A 13,490-nucleotide genomic window follows, 5' to 3' on the forward strand; every position below is an offset into this window, starting at 1 on the left:
CAAACAACGCCTTGTGCCAAGAATACTGCAGCCCACCAGCTAAATTGGACTAGCAGCACTCTTGAACAGAAGAATGTCAAATGCCGAGAGATTTGCAGCTCTTTGGCTGGCATCTGCATAGTCATTCTACAAAACTTGAGTTGGGAGATTTTAAGTTTTTATGTTTTGTATTTTTGTGTTGGGGCTAGTAGAAAGACAACAGGAACAGGAAGCTTCTTGTTCTTATAGCCATCCTGAGCAGAGAATAGGAAAGAATCCAGAGACTTTAGCTCATGGCTTCAGCTTCAGCTAAAGGCCTAGAATATCGCCTCCAAAGAAAATCTAGATTAGTGACCTTACTGTATTGTAGTGGGCCTTGGCTATAGGACTGTACCTGCATGAACACATAAGACTGTGGTTTCAGGTGGAGACTCCCTGGAACATCAGCTGGAAAGCTGCCTTTAGAATGAAGACTGTCAATCCCAGGGGTGGGTACAAGAGATCTCTCGCAAGCCAGAAAGATCAGCGAGGGCAGTACTGGGGCCTGGTGGTAAGTTGATGATACCATCTGTTAGGGAGAAAGTTTCCTTCCTAGCTTTCGTTAGCCCTTACACATTGGTTCCTTGGCAGGGGCTGGGTATTGTGCACAGAGCAGCTTGAGAACAGACTACAGTCACCATGGCCCCCTCTCAAGACCTAAGTTTGAGGGATCAGGCTGTAAGAGCAACAATGTAAGTACCAAAGATTGGAGCCAAACACTGGGAACTGCTTTCCAGATAACCTCTGGCAGTATATGCACAGGCCTAGGGAGGAGGGCAACAGGACAGCAGTGGACCTCCAAGGGTCCAAGCTCTGAATCCTCTGGGGACACTTTTTAATTAGCGGCTTTGTTTTTTGTTATAAAAGTAGAACCTAGTCATAAAAAATAAATTTGGTAAGCACAAAGGTAGAAGGAAGCATGAGTCATTCTCACCACCTGAGAAGTTGAGAACAGCTGGTTTAAGGGGAAGTGAGGACTGTAGGTGTTGGTCCAAGCCTAAATGTTTCCAATAGTCTGGGGCCCAAAATTCACACCCAGAGTGATAAGGAGGGCTTCCCTGGTGGCGCAGTGGTTGAGAGTCCGCCTGCCGCTGCAGGGGACACGGGTTCATGCCCCGGTCCGGGAGGATCCCACATGCCGTGGAGCGGCTGGGCCCGTGAGCCATGGCCGCTGGGCCTGCACGTCCGGAGCCTGTGCTCCGCAACGGGAGAGGCCATGGCAGTGAGAGGCCCGCGTACCGCAAAAAAAAAAAAAAAAAAGTGATAAGGAATCTAGTCAGTTTACAGTGAGAGACTCCAGGGCAAGCCTTCTGCCAGGCAGCTATGTTCATGGAGAAAGGAGCATACCCACAGCCTTTGCAATCCCCAGACCCCTAGAGGTAGGGATTCCAAGGCTGGCCACGTGCTGACCCCTTTCCCCATCCTGCTCTGCCCCCTGTCCAAAACAGCCTGGCACTTAATTTGTGCTGCATTGTTCAGTGCCTGCTGCCATTTGTTCTGTCAACATAACTGATACATTGGCACCTAATGGGTGCCAAGCTGCATGTTAAGTCCACCCTTTTGCAGCTTTGGGAGTGGAGACTGGTCTGGTGGGGTGATTATGGGTGGCCACTTTTATGTAAATTTTAGTTGAAACATTTCATATCTTCCCAGCGTGGCCTCAAAGGGAAAGTAGGGCAGAAATGAAGCAATTCACTAAGTGCCAGGTACTTATACAGACATTGGTTTTTCTGCGAAATCCTCCAATAAAGTAGGAATCGTCCGCACAGTGCAGATCCCTACACTGAGGAACTCAAGAGGAAGGAATTACTACCAGTTCACAACTACTGGGGATAATTTAACATTCTTAATAAGAGAAAATGCCGAAGGGAAGGAAAAATGCACCCCTAACAGCATGAGATTTTGGTGCTAAAATTCACAGCAAAGTAAGGGCTTTAATCACTAGGCTCATGCAGTTCAAGGTTGACCTTACTGTTAATTGCCCCTCCACTAAAGCAGGGGTGGACCAAGAGCTGCCTCAGGGGGCTTGCCTGGTGGGCTAGTGGTTAAGAATCCGCCTTGCAATGCAGGAGACGCGGGATTGATCCCTGGTCAGGGAACCAAGATCCCAGGTGCTGCAGGGCGGCTAAGCCCACACGCTGCAACTATTGAGCTTACATGCCGCAACTAGAAAGAAGCCTGCGTGCCACAACTAAGACCCGACACAGCCAAAAATAAGATATTAAAAAAAAAAAAAAGACCTGCCTCAGGCCCCTAACAGCTTCTTTCTCCTAGGCAAATAAGTTGAAGGGCCATATTCAAGGATATTTTTGGTTCACTGGCCTTTTTTTTTACTAGGCTGGGAAAGAAGGATGGGACTTGGGCTGTGACTGCCTGGATTATGTTCTAAAGAGGTATCCTTGTCTGACAGCACTATCAAGGAAAAAAGCTCTGGTTCACATGCCCAGGTCTAGAACAGGTAGGAATTAGCTCCATTCTAATAGGAGCTTAAGAGTCTCAACTTTTACTTTCTATTTGGTTTCCGAGAGAATCTGTTCAGGTGATGTAGTCTTTGTTACCCCACCTCCTCAGCTGGTACTGTTGTCTGTGAGCAAGGATTCAGGCCCACCTCCATCTCTGATAGGAGCACATGCAAAGGACTCTGCCTCTACTGCTGGCAGTGTGGAAAAAAAAAACCTTCCAAACCAAAATGAGAAAGGCAGTCAATACTGCCACCCCTTGCCCTGGGTGTCGTAACTTAGAAGGGACAGAGTAAACTTTGGGAAAGAAATTAGCAGGCTTGCTTTTCATTTAAATAAATAGGTTCTGGGGCCTCCCTGGTGGCGCAGTGGTTAAGAGTCCGCCTGCCGATGCAGGGGATACGGGTTCGTGCCCCGGTCTGGGAGGATCCCATATGCCGCGGAGCGGCTGGGCCCGTGAGCCATGGCCGCTGGGCCTGCGCATCCGGAGCCTGTGCTTCGCAACGGGAGAGGCCACAACAGTGAGAGGCCCACATACTGCAAAAAGAAAAAAATAAATAAATAAATAAATAAATAAATAAATAGGTTCTCTGGCTATTTATTTTAACGAAAAGCAAGCCAGGCGAGGTTCTGTTTCTTAAGAGGGAGAGGGAGAGCATGCATTTATTTGTTGAAGGAAGCAATTTCCATACAACCACCAACCTGTTTAAGTTCTAAAATTCTCACCTCTTAAGGATTATGTTTACTCTTATTCCTACAGAACGGAAAGGTATCCCTAGTCAAGAATGAGAGCCAGGACTAGATGACAAGATAACTAGATGACAGGCCTCAGACCCCAGAAGTTGACAGTCTCCTTCCAGACATAAGGGTACCCAGGCAGCGACTTTAGAGCTGGACAGCTGGGAAACACAAGTCACCTGACGGTTAGGGTATATATATCTCATGTCAGATACAACAATTTGTATTTTCACTGCCATTTACTACAGATAGCAAAGCAACAGAGGATGGGCAGTGATAGTTAATGTGATTCCTCCCAGTGCCCACAGAATAGGTAAGCCACAGGTCCAAATGGATCCTGGAAAAGTTCAGAGGAAATCCTTTCCTTTGCAAAGGTAGAGTATTGATCAGGTGGGTCACAGACTCTGAGGAATGTTTCAAAAAGCAACTTTCTGGATAACATGAAAGGGCATCACTATTAACTGAGCACCCTAAACTGTACTGTTAGTATAGGTCACCCAAACACAGGTCTGAAATGCACAGGTCCATTTATATGTAAATTGTTTTCAATAAATATGTACAGGATCTGCAGTTGGTTGAATCCATGGGTTGTTCAAGGATCAACTGTAGTTGCTTCTCAAAAGGTCTTGAGACTTACGTCTTTTAACAGATAAGATCCTCTCCTAGTCATTACTTGCAGTAATACTTTACCATGTCCCTTCCTGTGATCTCACTTGATCCTCACCCCATCTTGGGGAGGGCTGTATATATGGAGAAACCAGTAGCTTGCAGCTTGTATCTGGTGTGAGCTCCAGTTTCAGATCTAAGAGAGGGCCATTTTACTTGCACAAGGAGTGCTGCAATGCAAATTTTAGATTTCTATGCCACTTTCCACTCCAAAAGAACAAAGGATAAAATTCTAAAATACTGATTAATTTTATAGGTGAGATAGCCACAGAGGTTGTGAAGGTAAGATGAAAAACAGGCAGCTTATCCTGGGAAGAGTAATGGGATCCTGAAACAGAAAAAGGATATTAAGTGAAAACTAAGGAAGTCTCAATGAAGTGTGGATGTTAGTTAATAGTGTATCAATATTGGTTCATTAATTATAACAAATGTACCATACTAATGTAAGATGCTAGTAATAGGGGAAACTGTGCAGAGTATATGGGAACTCTGAACTATCTTTGCAGACTTCCTGTAAATCTAGAGCTGTTCTAAAATAAAAGCTTGTTTTTAAAAAAGGGCAGCTTAAACTGAGGAAATAGAGAAAACCCACTAGAAAATGGCACCAGAAAATTTGATTAACTAGACAAGTCTTCAAAAACTATATAAAGACTTTGCAATGGATATGTTCCTGATAGGACATTTTATTTTATATCTTATAGAGAGGCCAAGGCTCACTGAGCACCGTGCTTGGCCCTCTAACATCTTAATCCTTGCCATAGGTCTTTGTGGTAGGTATTTCTATGCTCTTCATTTTCCAGGAAAGGCCACAGGAGAAAAGTGGCCTGTCAGAGGTCCTGAGGTCTTCACTTGGCCCACCCTAGTGGTCACTACAGATTAGAGCTAGAAGCTGCACAGAGATGTGGTATGCTGTTTGGCCTTAACCTTGAGCCATGGGTGAGAGTCATCCTACTTCTCTGCTCCCAGACACCACGCTCCCACAGTTGCTCTCCTCTTCAGCACTTCAGTGACCTGAGTTTACCAGTAGATTAAGCTAAGGCAGGTCCACTGTTGTATTCTGCCACCCTGTCCCGTATAGTGATAAGTGAATCCTGCTGTGACTGTTACATTGTTGCCCCCCAAATGAAGTCCCTCTCCGTATTTATGCCTGGAGATAAGTACCTAAGAGTGGGTACTAAATAAGAAAGAGGAACAGGGAGGGGGTAAGAAACATACATCAACTGAAAGGGGGAAATTAATAAAACCAGAATTTCAGAGCAAAGCAGCACTGCACTAATAAGCAAGTATTTCTTGAGGGACTTTGTACAAGGCAGTTCCTCAAGCCTAGAATATTGAAGCCTCAGGCTCCCTGCAGAAAAAGAGAATATGGGCTTTATTCAGCGGCCTGGAAGGCTTTCTAGAGAACCTACAATCAACTGGCTGCCTGGAACAAGCTGTGGAATCTTGTGTCAATGAGTTTTAAAATAAGGCTTTTTTATAGGCTGCCTCTTCCCATGAGCTGGTAGATACCTGAAGCCTATGATTTGATTTTCACTCAACTCTTTAAAAAAAGATGAAGTAGGGCTTCCCTGGTGGCGCAGTGGTTGAGAGTCCGCCTGCCGATGCAGGGGACACGGGTTCGTGCCCCTATCCCGGAAGATCCCACATGCCGCGGAGCGGCTGGGCCCGCGAGCCATGGCCGCGGAGCCTGTGTGTCCGGAGCCTGTGCTCCGTCCGCAACGGGAGAGGCCACAGCAGTGAGAGGCCCGCGTACAGCAAAAAAAAAAAAAAAAAAAAAGATGAAGTCTGTGTGGCAATAGGGTACATGGATGGTGTAAACTTCAGGTAGAAATAAGGGATATGGTTTACCTCAGTCGGCGGGGAAAAAAGACCATAAAGCAGAATCACACATAAAGGTACATTGTTGAAAAATCCAAAGTGTAAAATTCACTACCTGCCATTATTACATCAACATTAAAAAAAAATAGGCATTTTTAACATTTTGACCAACATTCAAAACCTGAAAATTAAAAAGAGGGCATGATTTATAAATACATAAATATCCATGCATACTTTTACAATGATAGCTACTAGAAGAATGAGAGCTTTTAAAATGCCAATCTAGACAAGATTCCCTTTCATTCCAATTGCCTCTTTCCTACATGTTGTTAATATCAAGAGTCTTAAGAGAGCTGCTGAGGTCAATGTCATATTCATCCCAGCGTCCTTTCCAAGCCTGTAACTAATGATGAAAATGTGATGAATCTTCTGCCTTAGCTTTGATGCTAGGAAAAAAAAGAAAAAGTTAGTAGCCATGTAGTCTAATGAATCAAATTTATAAATTAAAATACAGCAGTGATGCAATATTTATGTACTACCCAGATGGTAGGTAGACTCAGAAATTATTAAGATTTTACTACATACAGAAAATTCAGCAAAACACTGACCATACTATCCATTTGGAAGCCAGAGTCTAATTTTTTTGTCTTGTCACTTGTGATCTATAAATGTTCACAATTTAAAGTGATAACAGAAATACTTAAAAAATAACTTTTTCCATGGCATGCTCTGCAATGAAGGCTTCTAAAAACAGAATCACGTAAACACTTATTGTTCTAAATTAAAATCAGTTGAATCCAGGTAGTAATTTACAACATTTCACATTGAGTCAGGATATTTAGGAGATGTGAAGGTTATAGGTTTCTGGATTTCACACTATTAGAAACTACAGAAACTGCATGTCTTCTAAAAGTGGTGAACTGAAGCAGATATATTCTTTCTGTGTACTCTCTAGCACCATTGGTAAATTTAAACTTGGCTTTAGACAACTTTTAAGCAGGGTGCAAAGAAATCATTTTGTCTGTCACCTTCTATTTGAATGGATTTCCTTAACATTTAGCAGTGCAAGTGAATCAGTCTGAGACTCTTTTTAGTAAGCAGAGTTTTCAAGGTATGACCTATTTCCTAGCTTAAGCCTGTCACTCCAGTCTTTTGAGAAGTGAAGAAGCGAAATTCCTCAGCAAAAACAAAATACAAGAGGGCTTTCTCTTTTTAGGAGAAGGCAGTATCACCTAAAGAAACCACCTTTAGTCCAAAAGGAAAGAGAATCCCCTAAGCCATCTCTCAAATTTCCAATAGGATAGACCAAGGCTATAGCAGAAGAGTTGCCACTGGCTTTGGCTGCTGCAAGTATGGTCTTTGACTCAAGGTGCTGGCAGGTGATTCACTCAGCCTGGGCACCAGGCAACAGACTGGCCTGTGGGGTCAGACAGAGCTTTTCTGGCTTCTTCTATTTCTGTGGATAAAGGGAAAAGAAAGGTTGCTCCATGGAGCATTTATCTTAGGATACAAGACAAAACCTGATTTAACTAATCTGATAAGCTGAAAAAAAAATTTTTTAAATACTCACAAATAGTTGCCATCTTATTAGAATCACATCTCCTTCCACCAATGGAGTGGCTGCTCCAATACTTTAGAGCTTGCCAAGACCGTATATAATGCACAAAAAACCTCTTGAAAGGCAGGCACACTTGTTTTTCCAACTTCTCTTTCACATTTCATATTTAGTCACTTTCCATACTGCCACTTTCCCTCTTGGACAAAAATGTTCTTAGGGGGGACTTCCCTGGTGGCGCAATGGTTGAGAATCCGCCTGCCAATGCAGGGGACCCAGGTTCGAGCCCTGGCCTGGGAAGATCCCACATGCTGCGGAGCAACTAAGCCCATGCGCCGCAACTACTAAGCCTGCAGTCTAGAGCCCATGTGCCACAACTACTGAAGCCTGTGCGCCTAGAGCCCGTGCTCTGCAACAAGACAAGCCACTGCAATTAGAAGCCTGTGCACCACAATGAAGAGTAGCCCCTGCTTGCCGCAACTAGAGAAAGCCTGCGTGCGGCAACGAAGAACCAACGCAGCCAAAAATAAATTTATTAAAAAAACATGTTCTTAGGAAAAATGGAGTAATTAAGGACAGATTTTTTGAGCCAATAATGATAGCTTCTTAGTCAATCACTCCTCTTTCTCCTTAAGACAATGCCTTGGAAATATAAACTCTGACAGTCTTAGTAATAACATCATTCCTAAGTGAGCTGCTGCTCTTTGTTAATTATTGCTCATTAATGGGTAAAGCTGATTGGTCAATCACAAAGTCTGCTAGTAGGTACCTAGGGAGGGCTGTTAGATAACTGAGACTGTTCAATATATTTGTGTCTGAATCCCCCTTTTTCAAAAAAAAATCATACACTGCAAATATCTGACAAATACCACCTGTCAGAGACCAATGCTCATTTCTTTTCTCAGATTCCACATCCCCCTTCCCCCCGCCAAAAAGAGAGTTGGACAGACCACAGAGGTGTACTGGCCTTAAAACTGCAAAATAACCATAAAGTATTTTTAAAATCTTACTTTAAAGAACTTATGTCCCAGGGCTTCCCTGGAGGCACAGTGGTTGAGAGTCCGCCTGCCGATGCAGGGGACACGGGTTTGTGCCCAGGTCCAGGAAGATCCCACATGCCGTGGAGCAGCTGGGCCCGTGAGCCATGGCCACTGAGCCTGCGCATCCGGAGCCTGTGCTCCGCAACGGGAGAGGCCACAGCAGTGAGAGGCCCGTGTACCGCAAGAAAAAAAAAAAAAGAACTTACGTCCCTAAGTTATCTTCACTATTCAGTCTCGGGATACCAATAATGCCAGGCGATTCATTTCCACTTGCTAGCTAGCTTCAAAACCCAACTAAAGGGCTTCCCTGGTGGTGCAGTGGTTGAGAGTCCACCTGCCGATGCAGGGGACACGGGTTCGTGCCCCAGTCTGAGAAGATCCCACATGCTGCGGAGCGGCTGGGCCTGTGAGCCATGGCCGCTGAGCCTGCGTGTCTGGAGCCTGTGCTCCACAACGGGAGAGGCCACAACAGTGAGAGGCCCACGTACAGAAAAAAAAAAAAAAAGCAAAAAAAAACCCAACTAAAATAATTCTAGAGCTAAGGATCAAAGAACTATAACTGACCTTTTCAGGTGCATGGCTCAACATCAAAGTTTTTTTGTTTTTGTTTTTTGTTTCTGGGCTGGCAATGTTGCTTAATGTTTGCCAGCCTCTATCTACTACATGCAAAAACCTCAGGCAAGGGGCTTCCCTCGTGGCGCAGTGGTAGAGAGTCCGCCTGCCGATGCAGGGGACACGGCTTCGTGCCCTGATCCGGGAAGATCCCACATGCCGCGAAGCGGCTGGACCCGTGAGCCATGGCTGCTGAGCCTGCGTGTCCGGAGCCTGTGCACCGCAACGGGAGAGGCCACAACAGAGAGAGGCCCGCGTAACGCAAAAAAAAAAAAAAAAAAAAAAAACCTCAGGCAAGAAGACAAAAAAAAAAAACTGCTACAAAGCTCCCAGGGCGCTCTTTCCAGTGGGCTCTCAGCGTAGCCTTCAATAGAGAAGGGACAGCCTTCAACACAACACAATTCTGTCGTGGCACACATGGCACACAGATCAGATGACTTGTTCTCAGGACAGGCTTACCTGAAAGACTCCTACCAACTGGCCAAAGTCTACCCGTCCTCTAAGTATCTCATTTTTCAGGATCAACTTAGCTTCATTTTCAGTGACATCAACAGTCTAAAACTTGGTTACTAAGAAAACGTAAGTCTTATGTGAAGGAAGTTCAAACATATATAATCAAAAAGTGCTATAGAAATACAGGCTCCCTGTAGGCTTCTTCCAGGTAGCTAGGTGCCAATCATTAGTCTGATGGCAGAGCTGGTTTCAGGGATGCCAAAGTTCATTTCTGAGGACTCTTCTCTGGAGGCTGACACTGTGCAATTAAAGTGTCAAAAATGAACATCCCAGGACAGGGCTCCCTACATTTTTGAGGTTCAAGACCCCTTTACAATGTTTATTAACAGTTTAGAAACTCTTCTCCTCAACACACATACATATACTTCTTCACCCTAGCCTATGGATAATGTTAGAGACATGCATATTAATTACAAAACCTCCTTAGTCTCTTCTGGAGTCTGAAGCCCAAATATCGTGAAGTGTTCTGACCTCTAATATCCCAGTATGACTGGAAAGAGACAGAGAAGTGTAACAAAATTTATGTGAAAATGGATCTTACGAAGGGCAGAATACCTCTTAAGACCAAAAGGCCAAGGAAAGAATCAGCCATGAGCAGTCAGGAAGTAAAGGCTCATCCTATTCCCTGCCTGCCCCTGACGAATGAGGTGCAATCAGGTGGCCGGAAATTATCTAGACATCCCATGCCTGGGCCCCAGGAACCTCACTGCTAGGATACTGAAGGACTTCCTAGAGGTTTTTTTAAAATATTATATAAGAGAATCCAAAAAGTCACAAACTCCCAATTCACAACAGCTCCTGGGCTACAAACAGTAGCTCTGTTAACAGATTTTAAAAACAAAGTAGCCCCTTGAACACAACCTGAACTTTTGATTCCAGGTTCAATTAAAAAACAATATTTTTTAAAGAAAAATATCTGAAATCAAGTGGGGTGTGCTGTTTGGGGCTGAAGTACTTTCTGGGCAGCTGAGGATTTGATTAGCTCCTGACACTCACACTAAAGGGAACCTTTTTATATGCCCAGCTTCCCAAAAAAAGACCCAACTAGGGTGAATCAAGGGCTTACCTATGTTTCTGACAATAGAACTATAAGAGAGGCCAGCAGTCTTTACTCTTTTGCTTTGGTCAATTTTGTAAGCATTTTCTGAGCATCTTCTCTGGGTTATGCCTATACTAGGTTTTGGAATTAGAAGGACTAATATCTTAAGCACCATCTCTTCCCTCAAGAAGCTTACAATCTGCTCTTAAAAAGGTCTGGGTAAAGTGCTAAAGAAATAAACTATGGGAAATGAGGAAGCAATTAATTTTGCTGCCTGAGGAGACCAGGGCAAATGAGAAAAACCATATCTTGGGAGATTGTGAAAAGCAGTTGGGACGCCCAGCCCCATCCTCTGAGCTTCCTTCTGCCACACTCTCCATGGTCCCGGCCAAAGGACCCAGATACAAGGCTCGACAGGCAGCAGCTTACCATGTAAAAAATCCACAGCCTCAGATCAGAACAAGCCTGGCAGAATAGGGAAAAGCTATGATGATATTACTTCATCTACATTTCCATCAGCAAGTCAGAGGGTCCAAACAGGTCTGGTGGGGTCCTCACCGATTGGGGTAAGGTTGAGTTAATGTTACCAACATGATTTTTTAATAAGTGGGAAACTGTAGCACTCTAACCAACATTTTCTTAAAATTCAAGCAAAAAGCTCAAAACAGAATTTTCCTAAAGGAACTGAAGAGGTTGAGCTTATGTGTTACTCTACCAACAATGCATAATTTATCTACTGAGTTGTTCTCTAGTTATGAAAAGGCTTATTCCAATTACAGAGAAATAAAATTAAAGGGCTTAGATTGGGGTAGTACACAAGAGCATTCAGAAAACAATATACTCTAATACATCATCATAAAGGCAGGGGACGTTAGCTCTCTACCATTTCAAATGCACTTGGAAATCCTGTTTACCTTTTTCATTAATTCACTTCTGGTAGTAAATTGTGGCAGGTCTTCCACTTCAATCCCATCAGCCATTTCCATCACCTTGTCTAAAAGGTCTTTGTTGTAACTGCACGATAAAAAGTAGTAAGATTAAAAAAAAAAAGTAGTAAGATAAAAACCGTGGAAGAATTATCGTCACTGTGAGCTAAAAAGAAATTGCAGGTAGCTGGACTATAAACTCAACTCTCAGAGGAACGATTTGATACCACTGGGGAAACTGACAGATGTTCAGCATCAAGTTAGAAAACAGTTCTTGTGTATGTGGATACAGAAGCAGCACTAGGGATGCCAATGGAGCAGGTGTTTTAAGATTTACAAAACAAACAAGACTTACAAAAATACAGGCACTGTACCTCTGGCAGTATATATTCACGGATATGATATGAGGGCCAAAATTCTTTTTTATTTTTTTGAACATGTGGAGTATTGGTCTAATGAAAATAACATTATTTGTTCATTTGTCCAATTTTCTGACATTTGCCTAATCTTGGATCCTGTTAACCAGAATTTACTAGAGGAACCCGGAAGTCAGAGAAAAGGGAGGGATACAGCAGGCACTGCTTCCCCATATCCTGTTCTAATAACTCCCCACATTTGAAAGCAAAACCAAGCAGCTTAGGGCTGGAGGGACCATGTGACCAGACAGCCATAAGGAGCACAGAAACCAGGACTAAGCCAAGTCATCTCATTATCCTAGCACAATTTCAGGAAATGCTAAATAAAAGGGTGTGGGAGCCTCAAGATTTGCCACCTGCTTCATGGAGTGGCAGAGGGAGTGCCATTTCAAAAAGTCCCTTGAAGTCATTTGTTATTTTGATAAAAGGAAAGGCAGAGAGGCAAAGACTGCTTCTTGCTACAGGGTCCAGCAGACTAGGACATGGGGAGAAAAAGACAAGGGCCACAGACTACATCCTGCCATAAATGGTAAAATCCATCAATCCTGCTAGATGCTGCATGACCCTAGGTATGTCTCTTTCCCTCTCTCAGCTTCGTAGATGTAAACTGGAGATCTGAGTTTCTGTCCCTGCACGTTTGCCGTGTGGAAGAAAGGAGCTAATGAACTTAAAATGCCCTCTGCAAAGGTGACAGTCTGAAGTAATTATAATAATAATATAAATAACAATGGCAACTCGAACGCCTAGCATGTATAGAGCTCTTGCGAGATGACAGCCTGTGCTAAGTGCTTTTCACCCTTTAATACTATAGTCATCAAAACTTAATTTTCCAGATGAGGACACTAAAGCTCAGAGAGATTAAGTATCTTTCCAAAGGATTGGCTAGGGTGGAAACCTGCCTTAGGCCTGTCTAGTACGGTTGGAGTTTGGGGGCAGGGTCAGCCTTGGGCAGGGGTCAGCCGTGGGGGAGGACTGCGGATCAGGACAGGGTCAGCCAGCCGCCAGGGGTCCGCACCTGCAACCCAGGAAGAGGTGGTTGGCCCAGACCATGGAGAGGGACAGCAGCTGGTCCAGGCGGCCGCCGCCGTCTGGCGGGTCGCGATAGTCGGGCAGGTGGCGCAGAATGAATTCCATGCGGGCCTTCCATTGCTTCTCGCTCTCCGAGTAGGAGCGGAACTGCTCAGCGAAGTCGGTCGCCTGCCGCACACCAGAAACCAGCTCCTCCACGGCTGCAGCCGCCTCGCCACCCACCATGGCGCCCTCCGCCGCTGAGGGCCGGACCCGCCCACCGCCTTCCGTACACGCACTACGCCACCTCCCCGCGGCTAGAGGGGCCGCATCGGCGAGCGACTGCTCTGGAGGACTGGTCTGGAGCGCCCTCGGCGGGCGCGGCGGCCTCACCCGGCCCGGCCCTTCAGACTTCTGCAGCCGCGGCCCCCGGAGTGGGTCTACCCCGGGGCCTCAGCAGCAGTTCTCGGCACACCCCGCGGGGAACCAGTAGGGAAACTGAGGCCCTCCCAAGCACAGAGTAAGGGCGGCCCTCTCCAATTCGGCAGCCGGATGCCAGCCAGCACTGTACTGTGTCCCTGACCTGGGAATTCCCCGGGCGCCCGGCCCGCAGACCGATGCCCCCAGTTCTGAGGACGTATAGGTGTAGCTGCTCTGGATCTACTTTTATCGATTCCCAGAG

General features: G+C 45.1%; 1 protein-coding gene across 1 annotated transcript; it reads right to left on the reverse strand.

Moving 5' to 3' along the window:
• Window positions 1-5,764: 5,764 nt before the first annotated feature.
• Window positions 5,765-13,079, reverse strand: CDKN2AIPNL (CDKN2A interacting protein N-terminal like). The gene is made up of 3 exons (XM_060091946.1): window positions 12,816-13,079; window positions 11,373-11,472; window positions 5,765-6,145 (listed from the first exon to the last, which is right to left on the reverse strand). The coding sequence occupies exons 1-3, from the start codon at window positions 13,052-13,054 to the stop codon at window positions 6,134-6,136; spliced, it is 351 nt and encodes a 116-aa protein (XP_059947929.1). The 5' UTR covers window positions 13,055-13,079; the 3' UTR covers window positions 5,765-6,133.
• Window positions 13,080-13,490: the final 411 nt, after the last annotated feature.

This window comes from Mesoplodon densirostris, chromosome 3 (genome assembly GCF_025265405.1).
Source record: "Mesoplodon densirostris isolate mMesDen1 chromosome 3, mMesDen1 primary haplotype, whole genome shotgun sequence".
Lineage (NCBI taxonomy): Eukaryota > Metazoa > Chordata > Mammalia > Artiodactyla > Ziphiidae > Mesoplodon > Mesoplodon densirostris.

Coding starts and splice junctions, on each gene's coding strand:
- CDKN2AIPNL (XM_060091946.1), bottom strand. CDS start 13,054: ATGGTGGGTGGCGAGGCGGCTGCAGCCGTGGAGGAGCTGGTTTCTGGT. Junction 11,473..12,815: donor CACCTCTTCCTGGGTTGCAG/GTGCGGACCCCT, acceptor TTTATCGTGCAG/TTACAACAAAGACCTTTTAG.